We start from the raw sequence: 19,087 nt of genomic DNA on the forward strand, positions 1-19,087 counted from the left end.
AATGGTAAAAGGTTTTGTAATGAATAGTTACAAGTGGATGTTCTAATGTATATATTTTTGTTTTGTTTCAGATAAAGGATTGTTGCATAAAGCGGTTAACTTTGACAATGAAATGCATATAATTGAAGAACTGCATATTTTTTCTGGTTCTGAACCTGTACAGACATTGCTTTTGTCCAAAGAGGTAAATGTAAACCATGTAATGTTTGTCTATAAATAAATGTAAAAGTAAAGATATTCTGACTCGGTTCAGTTTAGTTTATTGTCACGTGTACCGAGGTACAGTGAAAAGCTTTTTGTTGCGTGCTAGCCAGTCAGCAGAAAGACAATACATGATTACAGTCGATTAATTTACAGTGTGTAGATACCTGATAGTAGAATAACGTTTAAGTGCAAGGTAAAGCCAGCCAGTCAGTCCGAACAAGGATAGTCCGAGGGTCACCAAAGAGGTGGATAATAGTTCAGCACTGCTCTGTGGTTGTGGTAGGATGATTCAGTTGCCTGGTACCAGCTGGGAAGAAATTGTCCCTGAATCTGGTGGTGTGCGTTTTCACACTTCAATACCTTTTCCCTGATGGGAGAGGGGAGAAGAGTGGCCAGGGTGCAACTCGTCCTTTATTATGCTGCTGGCCTTGCCGAGGCAGCTTGAGGTATAAATGGAGTCTAGGGACTAGGTTACCCTTTTATCATTTTGGTTTACCATACTGTTGCAAGATTGTTTCTAAAAAGAGAGCATGAAAATAAAAGGCCAAACCTTTAACATTGCAAATGGTCAAACTTTCAGTTCCTTCCAATCAGTAAGTTCCAGTTTTGCTGGATTCTCTTTGAAATTGAAAGCCTTCATCTGCATTTACAGTGCCCTCCATAATGTTTGGGACAAAGACCCATAATTTATTTATTTGCCTCTGTACTCCACAACTTAAGATTTGTAATAGAAAAAATCTCTTGGTTGGGACTGAGAAACAAGAATAAAACTGTTAGAAACATCAGTCAAACCCTAGGTTTACAAAATCAACTGTTTGGAACATCATTAAGAAGAAAGAGAGCACTGATGAGCTTACTAATCGCAAAGGGACTGGCAGGCCAAGGAAGACCTCCACAGCTGATGAAAGAAGAATTCTCTCTATTATAAAGAAAAATCCCCAAACACCTGTCCGACAGATCAGAAACACTCTTCAGGAGTCAGGTGTGGATTTGTCAATGACCACTGTCCGCAGAAGACTTCATGAACAGAAATACAGAGGCTACATTGCAAGATGTAAACCACTGGTCAGCCGCAAAAATCGGATGGCCAGGTTACAGTTTGCCAAGAAGTACTTAAAAGAGTAACCACAGTTCTGGAAAAAGGTCTTGTAGACAGATGAGACAAAGATTAAGTTATATGAGAGTGATGGCAAGAGCAAAGTATGGAGGTAAGAAGGAACTGCCCAAGATCCAAAGCATACCACTTCATCTGTGAAACACGTTGGGGGGGTGTTATGGCCTGGGCATGTATGGCTATTGAAGGTACTGGCTCACTTATCTTCATTGATGATACAACTGCTGAAGATAGTAGCATAATAAATTCTGAAGTGTATAGACACATCCTATCTGCTCAAGTTCAAACAAATGCCTCAAAACTCATTGGCTGGCGGTTCATTCTACAGCAAGACAATGATCCCAAACATACTGCTAAAGCAACAAAGGAGTTTTTCAAAGCTAAAAGATGGTCAATTCTTGAGTGGCCAAGTCAATCACCCGATCTGAACCCAATTGAGTATGCCTTTTATATGCTGGAGAAAACTGAAGGGGACTAGCCCCCGAAACAAGCATAAGCTAAAGATGGCTGCAATACAGGCCTGGCAGAGCATCACCAGAGAAGACACCCAGCAACTGGTGATGTCCATGAATCGCAGACTTCAGGCAGTTATTGCATGCAAAGGATATGCAACAAAATACTAAGCATGACTACTTTCATTTACATGACATTGCTGTGTCCCAAACATTATGGTGCCCTGAAATGGGGGGACTATGTATAAACACTGCTGTAATTTCTACGTGGTGAAATCAAAATGTATAAAAATACCCTTTATTAAAATCTGATAATGTGCACTTTAACCACATGTGATTTTTTTCTATTACAATTCTCAAATTGTGGAGTAATTGGCAAATAAATAAATGATGGGTCTTTGTCCCAAACATTATGGAGGACACTGCATCTGGAAATGTGCTAATAAGTGATGTGCTATGTGAAGCAAACGAGAATTTAGTACAATTAGATTCCTGGCATTGAGATGTAGAAAAGTGAATTTACTTTTGCAAGTAAAACAATCATGCCTGGACTAAAAGAGCTCTCTTAGCCACTTTTAACTAATATTGTAACTTCACATTTAAATCCAACTTAAAGTAAAAACCTTTAAACTTAAGCATTGGATAATCAGATTGAAGAAGGGTTCCAACCCAAAACATTGCCTATCCATTTCCTCCACAGATGCTGCGTGACCCAATGAGTTACTCCAGCTCTATCTTTTGTGTAGGATTCTAGCATCTCCAGTTCCTTGTCTCTCCAAATTAAGGGTTCTGTTTTTTATTGACAGCAGATTAACAGCTTGCCAGTTTGAACATTAACATGGTTTTTTTAAACAGTGGTCGGTATGGAACAGCTTGGAATTCTGTTTTTTAAAATTCTGGCTTCTCAGTTTCCTTTGCCTTTTGTTTTTATGCTCTGCCTTCAGCTAATTTGGGCACCTATTCTGGAGCTCTCCTAATTCATTTTTAATCTTTGGCTCTCCAATTTTTAAATGCACTTTTATTTTAATCTCTCTGACCACGTTTGTGACCACCTGTGCTAATAATGTGACTTTGTCAAATTTTGTCCAATTATGCTTCCCAGACTGATATTTTAACTATGACAAAGGTGCTAAAACTATATTCGTGTATTTAAAAAAAAATAGTGATTTTACTTTTTTTTTGTGAGGCTATTAAATAAAATAAGGCTGAATTAAATCTATATAGTTCTTTTTTATAGATTTGAAAAGCAGCAGAAAGTATATTATTTGACATAGGACGGTAGCTTCATTCAAGCATTTTTATTGGGTCATTAAGTAAATTTTGGAACACAAATCTAAATGGAAAGATAGTCAATAGAAGGCAGAGAAATGTTTGTTTAGATGAAATGGATGGTAGCGAATGCCAGCGTTGATTCCCACTGACAGCTCATTTCAGTGACGGCTACAATTAAAAAAATGTTAAAAAAGATTTCAAACTAATGGCAGATTGAAAAGTATCTCTCCTACACAAAACCGTTTCAGTGGGATGTTATTTCTGATTTTGAGCAAGGTTAATTTTCATCTTGGTTACTTCCAGCAGTGGATGATGTGAATTTGATTGGGTCAACATCCTCCTCCATTGCAACAACAAACTATTTTAATTATTCTGCTTATTCAAATGAATTGACCATTGAAATTCCCTCTTTTAGGACAGAAAGTATATCTATGCCGGGTCTCATTCAGGAGTAGTTCAAATTCCTGTTGCGTTCTGCGAAAAATATAAAACCTGCACAGATTGCATTTTGGCAAGGGATCCCTATTGTGCATGGAACTCCGAAAAGAAAAGCTGCACCTGGATTATGGACAGCAACAGCCATAAGAAGTATGTGTGTTGACACGAAAATAATATATTTTAATGATCTGTCAATGATTTTCATGTGGGTTTTTCATGTACATTTCTTATTGTGCTCCTGCGATGAGGCCAAAATTGACCATGTACTAAGTGTACTGAAGTGATATATCATATACTTAACTCATGGTCAACATATCACTCATGTTAGTGTTGCTAAAGTTTGCAACCCTCCATATATTTAAAATGCAACATAGCTGAGGTTGTACAAAATTCTCAAGCTGCTTACATAAACACTCCTATTCCCAATTAACGATTGTTTACTCCACATAAATCAAGGTTATTTCTTTTATCCAATAATTCAATTCCGCAAGTTAAATAAAAATATTGACACATAATAGCAGAATAAGATTCTAATTATGTATATAGTTGGTTTGATTTTGTAAAATGGATTTCTGGTGTTTACTTCTACAGTTTCACAAAAATTCTCTCACTTTGTACAATTACATATTTTTTTTTTCTTGCACTGAATTGTACAACTTGTGGAAGTACTTAAGTGTTTCTACTAAATGACATTTGCCTCCTGTAACATTCACAATAGCTGGCATCTGAAAAAAATGACTGTTGGCCATTATCCATAAGTGGCTCCAAGCACATTTGATGAGAAATATAAATATTTGTTTTGCCCCAAGTGGTTGATAATGCTTTAACTTCTATGGAGAAAAAACTGATGTTACTTTTCTGCATCTTGCCATTTGTAGATTTTTGTCTCCGGTTTATCATCATCTTCCATATCATTTTCTTTGTTTCCTCCACACTGGGCTCTGTGGTCCTGCATTACCTACATTCCTAATATGCAAAAAAATCAGTGGGATCGTCACCACATAACAAGATTTTTATTTTATGCATCTAAACCCTTGAATTTGTCAGGAACAATTAAAAATTCCCATGTCAAGGTTAAATTTCAAATCTAGCTGTCAGCTCCAAAAAGCACTAGGCTGGTTTCCTTCCAATATGTGTTTTAAGTAGGTACTTGCCTAATATGAATTATTTTCATTTAAATCCCATTTATTCATCCAAAACTCAATTAATATTACCCTATCCTCAATCAGAAGGAAATTATTAATGAGCCCCAAATCAGGATTTTGATGGCATATGTCAGGCTGACTGCTCTAAAGCAGGGTCATTTTTTATTCTAAATGCAAGTTAAATGCAAGTTAAACTAAGACCTCTTGCTCCCTTGAATGGATCTAAAAAAAGGTTGAAACAGTTATTTCTTGGCTTGTATGTGCGTTCTGAATAATTTAACTTTTTTCTCTTGAACTAACATTGCTCACTTGGTGAGAATGATCACTTGGTACATGACTGTTTAGTTAGCCACAGTTTGTTAATAAACTAAAATCTTTGAGTTACTGCACCTGATACGACCTAGCTGAAATTAAGAGATGCTACAAAAATATATGTCTTTATTTTCCGTATAATTGTGAAGCTTTGGTGAGTGACAGTTTTAGTGTGTAGCATATAGTATAATGGGTTTAGGTTTTTACTAATCTAAGTGCAATGTACTGTTTTCTTCCCAAAATGCTTTTAAAGTAGTGATTGTTTGAAATGATTTATATGGTGGTTGGTTTCAACTATTAAATTCACTTTTTTTTCTCCATAGTGATTTGATGCAGTTTCTGAATGGAAATGCAGCTCATTGCAAAACCAAAGATGGTATGTGAACAGCTGCTGATTCTCATAATTTAACTGCATGTCATTTATTTGTCACTAGCTCCGCACATTAGGAGGTAATCCTTTGGTCAATCTGCTGTTGGAAGAAGATACGGTTTTCACTAGTGGTTTAATATTCTGGCAATCCACATTTGATATTTGATACGGCTAATCATGATCAGTTTAACGCTAAAGATCTACAAATTAGATGCTCATTATTTTACATTGGTGTGCTAGTACCTTCAATACATAGAGAATTGTGAATGAACACCATAACTGAAAATTGTGTTTAAATAATGAACAATACCCAGTGAAGCTGCAGATACATACGACCCTGGACCTCTGTGTGTGGGGTGTCTGTTTTCCCCCAGAAATCCCGCAAGGAATTCCAAAGCTTGCCCTGGCGAACTGTGGATTCATTGGTATTTTGATCAGAGGAAATAACTAATGTCTGTTCTTTCCACTGGTCAGTTCCAGAGTGATAATTAGTGAAGACCGGAGAAAATTGTCCATCTGGTCACAGCTGGTGCAGAGCATTGAATACCTCAGGGTGAAGCTTCCTGTGCAAATGAGAAAATTAGTCTTAAATAATGGGGAACCAGGAGCTCTATTCATCAATTTTAATCCCTGAAATCACTTTTTCCTTTTAAAGTAAATGGCAGGACAGCAATGGTCAACTGCTTTGAAGAAGAAATTAAATCTGAGGATATTTCAGACAGAAATACTGTGCATGGCTTTTAGTAGACTTAAGATAAGGAAAGAATTGTTTAAGTGTTTTAATATGCAAACTACAAATCAGAATTATGATTATTGGTATATCTAAAACTGCCAGTGGATATCATCAGTCACTATTTGTCAGTATTTCAGCAAACAACAAATGTGTATCGAAGGTTGCAATACTTTAACACCTAAACATGGAAATGTTGATGAATTGAGATTTTTAATCCAATCTTCACTGACCTTTACATGCTGATCAATCTAGATAAGTTTCCTACATTGAAGAGAGTAAAACTGTTTGTGTGGCGAGGCATTCAACACTGGACATTTATCTCCCGTTGAATTATATAAAAGCAATATTTGGATATGTGTGAATGCCAGGTTGCAAAGATGTTGTAAATTTACCAATTATGGGAGATGGCACTGTTGAGTAGTAACAACGTGTATTTGTAAAGCATCTTCTAATATAACCCGACACTCCATGACACTTCACTAGGATGCTGTCCCAATTAAGCTTGACACGGCACAGAGGAGAGCTTGAACAGATGACCAAAACTGATTGGATGCAATGTGTTGCCTGAGAGAAGTAGAGAGGTTTTTGGAGGAAATTCCAGTGCTTGAGGCCTTGACAACCGAGTATCCCAGCTTGGAGCAGTGGAGAACTTAAGCTTAATGGGATGATGGAGAATCCCGAATTGGGGAAATGCAAATACCTGTGAGTGTTCTCAGACAGAAGAAGACTGGAGAATTAGGCAAGGCCATGGAGGAATTGTGGAAAAATTGGGGGAAAGGCCATCCAGTCAAAAGAGATTCCCATCTTCTAGCACTCGATTTATTGTCTTAAACATCATGACTTTGTCTTAAACATTCAGACTCTTTATACTTTGTCTTGGTTTCTACCTCTGCCACCCTTCGAAGCAGTGACTTTCATCTCTGTCATCCTCTGGATTTTAAAAAAATCCTCAGAAAAAAAATCCTCCGTTTGCAGATGACACAAAGCTGGGTGGCAGTGTGAACTGCAAAGAGGATGTTCGGAGGTTGCAGAGTGACTTGGACAGGTTGAGTGAGTGGGCAGATGCAGTATAATGTAGATAAAGGTGAGGTTATCCACTTTGGCGGCAAAAACAAGGAGCCAGATTATTATCTCTGGTGTCAGATTAGGTAAAGGGGAAGTGCAACGAGACCTTGGTGTCCTTGTACACCAGTCACAGAAAGTAAGCATGCAGGTACAGCAGGCAGTGAAGAAAGCTAATGGCATAACGAGAGGATTTGAGTATGGGATCAAAGAGGTCCTTCTGCAGTTGTATAGGGCCCTAGTGAGACCACATCTGGAGTATTGTGTGCAGTTTAAGGGGCCACAGTTTAAGAATAAGGGGCAGGCCATTTAGAACTGAGATGAGGAAAAACTTTTTCAGTCAGAGAGTTGTGAATCTGTGGAATTCTCTGCCTCAGAAGGCAGTGGAGGCCAATACTCTGAATGCATTCAAGAGAGAGCTGGATAGAGCTCTTAAGTATAGCAGAGTCGGGGTATGGGGAGAAGGCAGGAACAGGGTACTGATTGAGAATGATCAGCCATGATCACATTGAATGGCAGTGCTGGCACGAAGGGCCGAATGGCCTCCTCCTGCACCTATTGTCTATTGTTTTGGTCTCCTAATTGGAGGAAGGACATCCTTGCTCTTGAGGCAGTGCAGTGTAGGTTCACGAGATTAATCTCTGGGATGGTGGGACTGTCATATGAGGAAAGTTTGGAAAGACTAAGCTTGTATTCACTGGAGTTCAGAAGGATGAGAGGGGATCTTATCGAGACGTATAAAATTATAAAAGGACTGGACAAGCTAGATGCAGGAAAAATGTTCCCAATGTTGGGGGAGTCCAGAACCAGGGGCCACAGTCTAAGAATAAAGGGGAGGCCATTTAAAAGTGAGGTGAGAAGAAACCTTTTCACCCAGAGAGTTGTAAATTTGTGGAATTCTCTGCCACAGAAGGCAGTGGAGGCCAATTCACTGGATGAATTTAAAAGAGAGTTGGATAGAGCTCTTGGGGCTAGTGGAATCAGGGGATATGGGGAGAAGGCAGGCACAGGTTACTGATCAGTCATGATCAGCTGGCTCGAAGGGCCAAATGGTCTCCTCCTGCACCTAATTTGTTCTTAAAAGATAACCTTCACATTTCTTGCAAGTTCTCAATATTTTCCACTGTTAAGTCTCAGTTCCATTGTTTGAAAGGAAATACAACTCGCCAATACAATCTTTCCTCATAATTAAAGACACACATTACTGGAGTAACTCTGGGGATCTTGCAGCATCTTTGGAGAACATGGATAGGTGATGTTTTGGGTCAGGATCCTTCAATCTGTTCTCCACAGAACGCTACACACACAGTTGGGGCCTGCATATATTACTAGTGTAACCCTCCTTGCCTTGTGATGTTTTACTGGTTTAATAAACATTCTGGGTAATTAGTGCATGGTCACCTGGTTAACACCTCCACCCCTTCTCCAGGTATTTGTAAGATTCAAATTTGTAATTCTAATGCACCATACCAATTAATTCCTTTTTATATTTTTTTCTATTCTCCAAGTGTCTAAACCCAGTAAAATGTGTATTAAGCTTCATTTGATTCCTTATTTTATTTAAAGCAAAGCATAATAGTATATTTCCCAAAAATGAACAAGCTTACTATTACAACACAATTGTGAATTGAGTTGTGGCACAGATAACAGAATGGATTGAAGTATAAATCAGAATTGTTCATTTATATTCATGAAACAAAATGAAATTTAGCCATTGTTAATTCCTTAAATTAAGCAGTACATAATTTTATAATTATTCATTCACTAGTATGTTTAGCTGGCAGTGTTATGAAATACGAGGAGGGGAAAAAGCTATTTGTTTTATGTTTTATTTCACAGTAGAATCTGTTGAATTTGAAGAGCTCGTAGTGGAACAAGGAGGATTGCAAGAACTGAAGTGCGTGCCTGCATCCAGACTGGCTAAAGTTAGATGGAAGTTAAATAACAAACTTCTCAGCGAGACTTCAAAGTATCGAATTGATCAAAACAAACTGCTAATATTTCATCTTACTGAAGCTGACATTGGTGTCTATGACTGCTGGACCACAGAAGCTTTGAAGGGAGACATCTACGAACAGCTAGTGAAAAGGTATTCTCTAATCTTTGAGGGTCCATCCGACGCAATAACAGCATTGCCAACTGCATCACTCGCTGAGACGGAAGGTAAATCTACAATGACAAGCACAGATAAAGAAAGGAAATCACCTCACACAATCACATCCCGGATTCAAACTGAGGTTCCCACTTCAACAGTGCTCCAAACTTCAGCTGGCATGCCCTCTATCCCCATGCTCAAACCTACTGATCGTAATTTAGAAGTAGAAACTAAAATTGCCAGAAGTTCTACTGAGTCTGAAGGAATTAATACCATTCTGTTGTTTTTCCTCGTGGTAATCACACTTCTATTCCTGATGCTAGTTATTTACAATTGTTACATGAAATATTTGCCAGGTCCTTGCTTGAAACTAAGTTTAGATAAAGTTGGTGATGGGAAGAAACCCAAATTTGATTATGATAATGTTTCTGAGGAGCTTGTGAAGCAGCAGTCAGTGAAAATCAATGGAGATAATCAAGGTAGTGAGCAGATTACAACTGGTGACAAAGGTTATGAAACTGAATCAGACTGTGGGAATGGCAAAATTCCTAACACGGAGAAGCCCCAAGAGTTAAAGCAAATCCAGGAAAACTACTCCATCAAATCTATTGATCTGGAGAAAGATGCAGATATTAAATACATTGATGAGGAGGCACAGAGCCTTTGCTAGCAGTCGGCCACAGATATATTGTTTATTAACGGGAGAGTAGGAAGTTTTTAAGAAACAGTCCAATGTATGAAATGCTATAAAATGTTGCAATAGATTACATAAATTCTTTAAAATGATGTTAAAAGTGAAGATCGCTCTCTTGTATTCAACCTGCATTATATTCAGTAGTCTCTGATTTGAATTTATATCTTTTCAATTTTTTTGATGATTTGTAGTTCATTCCAAATTGGAAATTATTAATTTATCAAATTGGTAAATCTCAAGATACAGTCCAAATTGGAGCATGAATCTTTTTTTGCATACACTGTATATGTGATATTTTGTATTGCACTGAAATTTGAGTAATATTCTGTTAGAGATATTTGTAGTTTATTGCTGTTTCTAATGTAGGTTGATGCTTTTGTTTATGCTAACATTGTACACCTCAGGGATCTGACCGTGAATCTTAGATTTGTAGGCTTTATTTTAACTTTCCTCATGCAAATAGAAAAATGACTGTTACAATGATGGGAGTGTGTTTGTGTCTAGCTTTAAATGATGTATATGTGTTAAGGTGAAGCATGGGGTCTACAGGCCTTTGATTCATAGAAGAAATACATTTTAAAAGGAATAATATGCATTGTTAAAATGCTTTTACTGAGCCATGGCCACAGCAGAGGGCCTAATCGAAAGACTTTTACCTGTGGAAGAATATTACTATTCGGCTGCATATTGTGCCAATTATGGTCACTTTGTTACAGAGATGACTGTTTCTTGTGGTATGGATCAAATCATATACTATGGACAAACACTGAAAATTACTAGCCGGCCCCATCTTTTGCAGAGTTGTTGCTGTTGGGCTGTGGATTTTGGAAGGCCCGATGGACCGAAAGGACTGACGGAAATGCATGGGAACCTGTGTTTTGCTGCTACAGATATTGAATTGTTTTAGTAACCCACTGAACTGCTGTAGAAAATAAGAGCAACCGTTGCAATTAACCAGCTTTCTAACCTCCTAATGGTATGGCAGCACGAGACACTTGTATTTTAAGTTTATGTATAGTAAGCATTTTATTTTCTGACATCTTATCTGCTCATGTGGGTGTATAAATGTATATGCAAAAGGAGGTTCCATTTGAAATTGTTCAACAAAAGGTTTTATGTAGAGTTAGCGTAGAGAAATTATTTCATATACTACATTTAGTGGTATAAATCGATTCTTTCAAAGAGAATTGATTATAAAGTTGTTTTTATTTTTTTAGTTGTAAACAATTTGAGGGCAACAAAGATACCGTCATCTTTTACGGAAATAACATTTGATAGAACCCTGTGTGTTTGAGCGTATGTGTTTGTTCTCAGTCTGTCGCACACTCAGAAATGTTTGCAGCCCTTCAGTACTGCTACTTCTGCCTGACTCAGTCCATTTATCTTTTATCCCGTAGTGCATGACTGATCTTCTTTGCAGTATTTGTATCTTTGCCACTCTGTTCGCTTTGTGCCTTTTCTGTCTCACAGCTTTTCCTGTTTTACCTTTCACTCCTATTGGTCCCACCTCCACCTTTTGGGCATGATCCACCACCTTCCCTTGCTTTTACCTGATCTGAAGGGTCCAGTGCAGTTGTCCAGTTATTGCCGCCGCTGCTCAGCGACCAGACAAACACTGTTTGTAGACCTGGATCTGTTCATCTCTTCTGTCAAGCTACTGGTGAGTAAGCATCTGCTAACCGGAATATAAGTTTGTATAATTAGGTGACAGACAAAGAGAGAGAGAGAGAGTTTTCCTTAGTGTTGAAAACTACTGGTGGTCTCATTACCAAGGAAGAGTGGTTTAAACTTATTGATTGCAAATGTAAGTTTAACATTTTATGATGCTTTGAAAGTCCAGAACCATTTCCTGCAATTGTTAGGTTTTCTGTACAATAATGTAAAGAATTTTATTAAGGGCTTGTTTTTATTTTTGTTTTTCACTTGGCCGATAGTTTGTGAAATGTGGTAATGTTTGTGTATTGATTATTTTTGACATCGTTTTTAACCAAATTCTACAATAAAATTAAAAATGCCAAAATCCATTGTACTTTGAGTATAAATCTAATTATGTATATGAGCAGTATCATGGCACAAAATGATGCAAGTCTTGTGTGAAATATAATAATGACACAGAAAATGCAAGAGCAGGATGATACATCATTGAATTAGTAGTTCAGAGAAGAACCTAATGACCATAAACATTTGAATAACCAACCTGTTGCTGGATGATGGTCTGGAAATTGCCCATTAAGTGGGATTGTGCAGGGAACCCATTGGAATAAATTTTAGAGGCAAGTATGATGAGGCAGGTGCACACATTAAATGTGTTCACACGTTGGAAAAGCTGGTTTTGGTGACGTATAGGATTTGACATTTAGGGTGGAATCATCTAGGATGCCAAGTTTGCTAACTATCTGGTACGGTTTCAGACACAAGTTTGAGAAAGGGGTGGAATTTGTGATGGGTCCCAATGACAATCGCTTTGCTCTAATCAATATTTTGCTAGAAGTAACTTCTTGTTCATTGGAAGTCACAGACTAGTGAAGTAGGGGTGGTTTTTCATAATTTTCAGATTATATTATGTGTAGGAGTACGTAGTAGAGAAATAGAAAGGACCGACGACCGACTTAAATTCTTGCAGTGGTGAATGCAGGAAATAGACAATCAATGCAGGTGATTCTTTGGTTATGGCCAAATGCCTGGGTATAAGTTGTGGGATGCTACTTAACAGGATGTTAGTGGTGGATAGTGTGTTCAACTGTGTCAAAGGGTGCAGACTTGGAGGAAGAAGAAAGGAGAGAGGATTTTCACCATGATCACAGAATGCCATTGGTGGTTTTGGTATGGAGTGCTTGGATACAGTGTCAAGCTGAAAAACTAGTTAGACTTCCAATCAACCTTTTAGTTACCCAGCTGAAGATCAGGAGATATATTCTTGTGTGTGTGCAGACTCCATTTTCCTGTATCCGGACCTGAACCTTGTTTTCAGTGTTTTATTCCTGATGAGCACTCCAAAAAGATGCAAAGGTAAGTGATTTTCAACAGCAGGTGACCAAAGTATTCTGTTTTAAATCATTTGGATGCTGATACTTTCTACATTATATGTGGTTCAAAACTATAGTGCTTTAGTGTCAACGTTATTTATAGAGCACGTTTAGATAGTGGTGTTGCAGGTATTCTTTGAAGATTAGGTTATGTTGGAACAGTTGCACGATTTCCAGTGAATTTGTCATATTCAATGAAATGTAGTGAGATACAGCAGGAAGTTAACTTGCTGTCCATGTTAAGAGGAGAAATAGGGCCATTATGATTAAACAATGATTAGACAATATAATCACACTATGAAGTCACTAGAAAAAATCAGCATTGTAGCACCTTCACTGGGTGACAGGAGAGAAAGCTACTAAGATGGGTGATATTGTAAGCAGTAGATATGGCAGCATAATATTAAAAGCATACTTAATTAAGGGGAAGTGCAAAATTGGAAAGCAGATCTCAAAGTATGCCAATGTGAGGATATCTATTTTCTGTGAGCAGAGTAGTACCTAGGTAGTGAAAAAGCTAAAAACAAGTAAGACAAAAAAAATCTGAGGATTCATGCATATAATATATTAACCATAAAGGCTATTATTCTGAAGAGTTATAATATAGAAGGGTAGATATGGAGCAGGTACTCACAGCCCTGCTGAGACTCCACTTGCAGTACATTGAGCAGTTCTGAGCCTTGTATTTTTGATTGGGTATCTTGGCAGCACACATTTATGAGAATAATAAACTCCATGGATTAAATTAATGAATGATTATAGAATTTGGGGAGTTTTAGAATAAATTGAACAATCCTTTCAAGAACATTGCTGAGAGAACGTTCTCTTTTTCTGCTCGAGGGGAACCCTGGACTGGCAGTAAATTTTAAGACTTCCTCAGGTGAAGCCAGGAAATGTTTAGAACATTGTCCCCCAAATAGTAGTTGATGAGCTGATTGTTAATTTTAAATCTGAGGAGGGACAAGAAACAAAGATAGTTCTGGATCACAGACCAGCCATAATGTAGAGTAGAAGAGGTACAAAATAGCCCACACCTGATCCTGTGTTCTTAAGGCCATGGGTCAGTGTAGCAGTCTAGTGAAGCATCACAGAAACTGAAATGCAAGTGTGATTCTGTATGCAACGTGGAAGGAGTTGACCATTAATAACTTTATGGTATTGTATTTTGACAATATTGACTCTTTTTTGGGGTTTGTTTTTTGTCCTCTTCCTTTTTAATTGTTGTCTAATTTCTATGTATAGGCATATTCCTATATTGCCTTCATTTTTGCTAAGTGTTACAATTTCTAATTTCCAATTATTAATTTTAAAATTTCTGTTCATTCTTCAACATTTTTAAATTTAAATATTTTTTTGCACTATTTTTAAAAATAAATTTCAAGACTTGGTCATTATTGGTGATTACCTGTGCGTCACGAGTGTCATGGTCTCTGCAGTAAAATTAGTCTGAGATAGTTTAAATATATATATTTTTTCCGACTTAAATATAAATATACTGTGCACATTTCAGATTATTGTCATCTGGCCAGTGTTTGATGACAATATAAACATTTTGCTGAAGAGTAAATTTATATTAATTTAGTTTGAAGGCCTGAATAAACAAAACTCAAACTCAAACTGCATACTGTAAAAAATGAAATGGAAATTTCTCCAACTGCCAGAGCATTCATCAGTCACTTTTCTTTTGCCAACTAATGATCCAAGTCTGAAGAAGGGTCTCAACCCGAAACGTCACCCATCCTTTTTCTCCAGAGATGCTGTTTGGCCCGCTGAGTTATTCCAGCACTTTGTGTCTATCTAAGCAAATTAAAAATGTTTTAACAGATCAAAAAAAGTACAAGGTGACTTGATCAGGTCAGGATACATTTGGAAATGTTCTGGTCTCAGTTCCGGTTTGGGGATTACACCTAACTAAATAGCTGTGTGAATAAAAAGCAATTCTTTAGGATCTTATAATCAGCTTAAGCTTTCCATAATCTTTCAATTTAAAAGCTGGAGAATTAAGATAAATAAATGACATACGTTCATACTCAAGACTTTGAGTAGAAATTGAGCTGCTTTTGTAATCAACAAATTGATCTATAGCTCTACATACAGGACTTCTTGAATGTAAAAACTTCTTGTACAAATATGCTACCTGATTTCCTTACAATACTGTGGCACCTCAACTTCAAAAGAAACTTAATGAATCTACAGTGTATTATCATATCATATATATACAGCCGGAAACAGGCCTTTTCGGCCCTCCAAGTCCGTGCCGCCCAGTGATCCCCGTACATTAACACTATCCTACACCCACTAGGAACAATTTTTTACATTTACCCAGCCAATTAACCTACATACCTGTACGTCTTTGGAGTGTTATTGGGACATCGCAAGGTCAGAACAGATACAATTCAATGTTTTTGTTTTGGTTAAGCCATTGTTTAGAACACTGTTCTCCGAATAGTAGTTGGCTCCAAGGCAACAAATCTCCACTGTTTATGGGCATTTAAATTATTAAATAATAGAGATGAATGGAACTTTCGACACACTCGGTATCTGTAAATGCTAAGATTATGTACACTTATGTGTGAATTTAGAGATTCACAGTTCAAAAACTGGAAGAAGCTGAAAATAAGTCAAATCGAGTTTATTGTCACATGCGCAAATACAATGAGGTAAAGGTGCAATGAAAATCTTCCTTGCAGCAGCAGCAAAGAACAAGTCCATGGGAGATCAGGAGATGGTCCCTAGTGTTCCCTTGCTCAGGTAGGGTTAGGGTGGCGCAGGTCTACCTGATGGTTGTAGGAAAGTGCCAATTCCTGAAACAAATAGGGTGGTAATTCAGACTTGTGTTTCTGTACCTCCTGCCTGTTGATAACAGCAAGAAGACAGCATGGTCCAGATGGTGGGGACCTTTGTGAGGCATGCCTCATTGAAATGCTTTTGATGATGGCCTCGTGATGGACCGAGCTGTTTCCACCACACTCTGCAGCTTCTTGCATTCTGGTTTGTTGGAATTGCTGTACCAATCCATAAGCAACCAGTCAGGATATTTTCTACAGTGCATTGGTAAAAGTTTGTTCGTGTTCGTAGACATACTGAATTTCTTTAAACCTCTAAGGAAGTAGAGATGCTGGTGTGCCTTGTTTGTGATTACGTCGATATGCTGGGCTCAGGATAAGTCATCTGAGATATTAATTATCCTCAGGAATTTGAAGCTGCAAACTCCCTCCACTATGCCAAAGAAAACTGGCAATTATCTCCTGTATTCCCTTTTCTGAAGTCAACGATTAGTTCTTTGGTTTGGTTATGTTGAGTGAGAGATTTTTGGTACTGCACAACCTAACTACGAGTTCCTTCTCTCTCCTGTACTCTGGCTCATTACCACCAGTGATTCGGCCAACAACAGATTCTGGGTGCTATACCTGGATGTTTCTTCTCTATTTTTAACAGTCACAGGCCTGGCCTTTGCCGCGTGGTTAGGATGTTGCTATTTCCTAAGGTGATTTGGGAACATCTGTAAATCATTCCTCTGTCACCTGGCAACCTCTGGCCACAACAGAGCTCAAAGTGTGTCTTGAGGTTTTGTGTCAGGCATGCAAATGAATGGCCTGGCCATTGGAACTGTCACGAGGGCCTTGATGCTGACATTATCGTTCTGGGAGAGGGCGTTGCTTAAACTGTCAGTGAATTTAGAAGACTTTGCAGATCACTTTCCTCTGCTGTTTTAAGGTGCCTACTGTAGTTAGGCAGCAACATACCAGAAGTCAGAACTCGCTGCTACCTAATAGGTTGAGATTTGTGCTGTGTTTGAGGTCCTGATGGTGAATTTTATCATTGATGTCTGTCTTCATTGAGTGGTGCAATCCAGGGTTTCCAGGCTCTGATTGAACATTGGTTGTGCATCCAAGGCAGGTTGGTTGTTGTGATTTGTTTATTTTCTCTTAAACCCATTCTGTTGTACATTTCTATACAAACATTGTCTGCACACAGGAATTTTGACCAGTGTGAGGTTGACCTTGGTTCTGAATTGAAGAGTTTCCACTGGTCCTTTATCAATTCCACATCAGGTAGAAGTTTGTTGGAGATGAGGTGGCGTATTGTGGTGAGAAAGATTGAGAAACCTGTTGAAGCAATAATGCATTGCCTCACCCCTGGTCTTCATTGGGATTGCGTCCACTGTGAACCTGTTTGTTAAGATTAAGACAACTTGTGCAATGCCACTTCCATGGTGATTATAGTTTTCCCAAGTTCCTCACCTCCAATTTCCTATTTGGAGTTATTTCTAGGATATTACTTGCATCTTTTATAGTGATGACTTGCAGAATACCTATTTAGTCATCTGCCTTCTCCTTGACTTCCGTTATTAACGCTCTTTCTTTCAGACCAATTTTCATTTTTTTGCCTCTTTTATATATCTATCTATCTATATCTATCTATCTATATAATACTAAAACTCAGATCTTGTGAATATATATATATATTTTTTTTGGGTTTGACCTGAATATATCGTATATTTATACGTAACAGCGATTGCAGCAAAACGGCGGACCGTAGCACGACGGTTTTCGCACCGCCTCAATCGCCAATCTCGCGCTCGCTCGGCCGTGATATTTTCATTTAATTTGGTCGTGTGTTTTTTAAGTTACAGAGGTTTTAAAGCGCTGCCCCCCCCTTTTTCAGGGGTGCGCTGCGGTGCAGATTTAGTTTTCAGCTTGTGGCTTGTGACGGCTACATTTGTTTCGAAAAGTTTCCAGAAAAGGATTTAGTTTTTAGCTTGTGACGGCTACATTGTTTCGAAAAGCTTCCAGAAAAGCACTGATTGTTTTGTTATTGCAAGTCAAGTCAAGTCAAGTCAAGTCAATTATATTTGTATAGCACATTTAAAAACAACCCATGTTGACCAAAGTGCTGCACATCTGATTAGGAAAAAAAAAAAAAAAAGAAGGTTATAGTGGTCACTTGACATACACAGATCAGGAGGACGGGCCCAACGGGCACACTTGGAGAGTAAGAGTGGGGCTGGGGGAGGAGAGAATGGGGGGTGTGGGGACGGGCCCAACGGGCCCGCTTTGAACGGGCACACTTGTTCTAGTATAATACTAAAACTCAGATCTTGTGTATATTTTTTTTTGTGGTTTGGCCTGATATATTCGTAACAGCGATTGCAGAAAAACGGCCAACCGTAGCGCGACGGTTTTTGCACCGCCTCAATCGCCAATCTCGCACTCGCTCGGCCGTGATATTTTCATTTAACTTGGTCGCGTGTTTTTTAAGTTACAGAGGTTTTAAAGCGCTGCCCCCCCCTTTTTCAGGGGGGCGCTGCGGTGCAGATTTAGTTTTCAGCTTGTGGCTTGTGACGGCTACATTGTTTCGAAAAGTTTCCAGAAAAGGATTTCGTTTTCAGCTTGTGACGGCTACATTGTTTCGAAAAGTTTCCAGAAAAGCACTGATTGTTTTGTTATTGCAAGTCAAGTCAAGTCAAGTCAATTATATTTGTATAGCACATTTAAAAACAACCCATGTTGACCAAAGTGCTGCACATCTGATTAGGAAAAAAAAAAAAAAAGAAGGTTATAGTGGTCACTTGACATACACAGATCAGGAGGACGGGCCCAACGGGCACACTTGGAGAGTAAGAGTGGGGCTGGGGGAGGAGAGAATGGGGGGTGTGGGGACGGGCCCAACGGGCCCGCTTTGAACGGGCACACTTGTTCTAGTATAATACTAAAACTCAGATCTTGTGTATATTTTTTTTTGTGGTTTGGCCTGATATATTCGTAACAGCGATTGCATCAAAACGGCCAACCGTAGCGCGACGGTTTTTGCACCGCCTCAATCGCCAATCTCGCACTCGCTCGGCCGTGATATTTTCATTTAACTTGGTCGCGTGTTTTTTAAGTTACAGAGGTTTTAAAGCGCTGCCCCCCCTTTTTCAGGGGGGCGCTGCGGTGCAGATTTAGTTTTCAGATTGTGACGGCTACATTGTTTCGAAAAGTTTCCAGAAAAGGATTTAGTTTTCAGCTTGTGACGGCTACATTGTTTCGAAAAGTTTCCAGAAAAGCACTGATTGTTTTGTTATTGCAAGTCAAGTCAAGTCAAGTCAATTATATTTGTATAGCACATTTAAAAACAACCCATGTTGACCAAAGTGCTGCACATCTGATTAGGAAAAAAAAAAAAAA

The 19,087-nt window shown here is 38.4% G+C and overlaps 1 protein-coding gene across 7 annotated transcripts in view; it reads left to right on the forward strand.

The window, feature by feature from the left end:
- sema4d (sema domain, immunoglobulin domain (Ig), transmembrane domain (TM) and short cytoplasmic domain, (semaphorin) 4D) overlaps positions 1 to 19,087 on the forward strand; it is a 169,107-nt gene that overhangs the window by 98,317 nt on the left and 51,703 nt on the right. For 3 of the 7 annotated variants that reach the window (XM_078396115.1, XM_078396116.1, XM_078396117.1), the window contains 4 exons: positions 72 to 184; positions 3,458 to 3,630; positions 5,261 to 5,313; positions 8,942 to 11,862. In XM_078396115.1, coding sequence (XP_078252241.1) covers positions 72 to 184; positions 3,458 to 3,630; positions 5,261 to 5,313; positions 8,942 to 9,867 — 1,265 coding nt within the window. In that variant the 3' untranslated portion in view covers positions 9,868 to 11,862. Of the gene's footprint in view, positions 1 to 71; positions 185 to 3,457; positions 3,631 to 5,260; positions 5,314 to 8,941; positions 11,863 to 19,087 lie in introns of those variants that run through there. The other 4 variants (XM_078396119.1, XR_013547055.1, XM_078396120.1 and 1 more) reach the window with 4 other exon arrangements.

This window comes from Rhinoraja longicauda, chromosome 3 (genome assembly GCF_053455715.1).
Source record: "Rhinoraja longicauda isolate Sanriku21f chromosome 3, sRhiLon1.1, whole genome shotgun sequence".
Classification (NCBI taxonomy): Eukaryota; Metazoa; Chordata; class Chondrichthyes; order Rajiformes; family Arhynchobatidae; genus Rhinoraja; species Rhinoraja longicauda.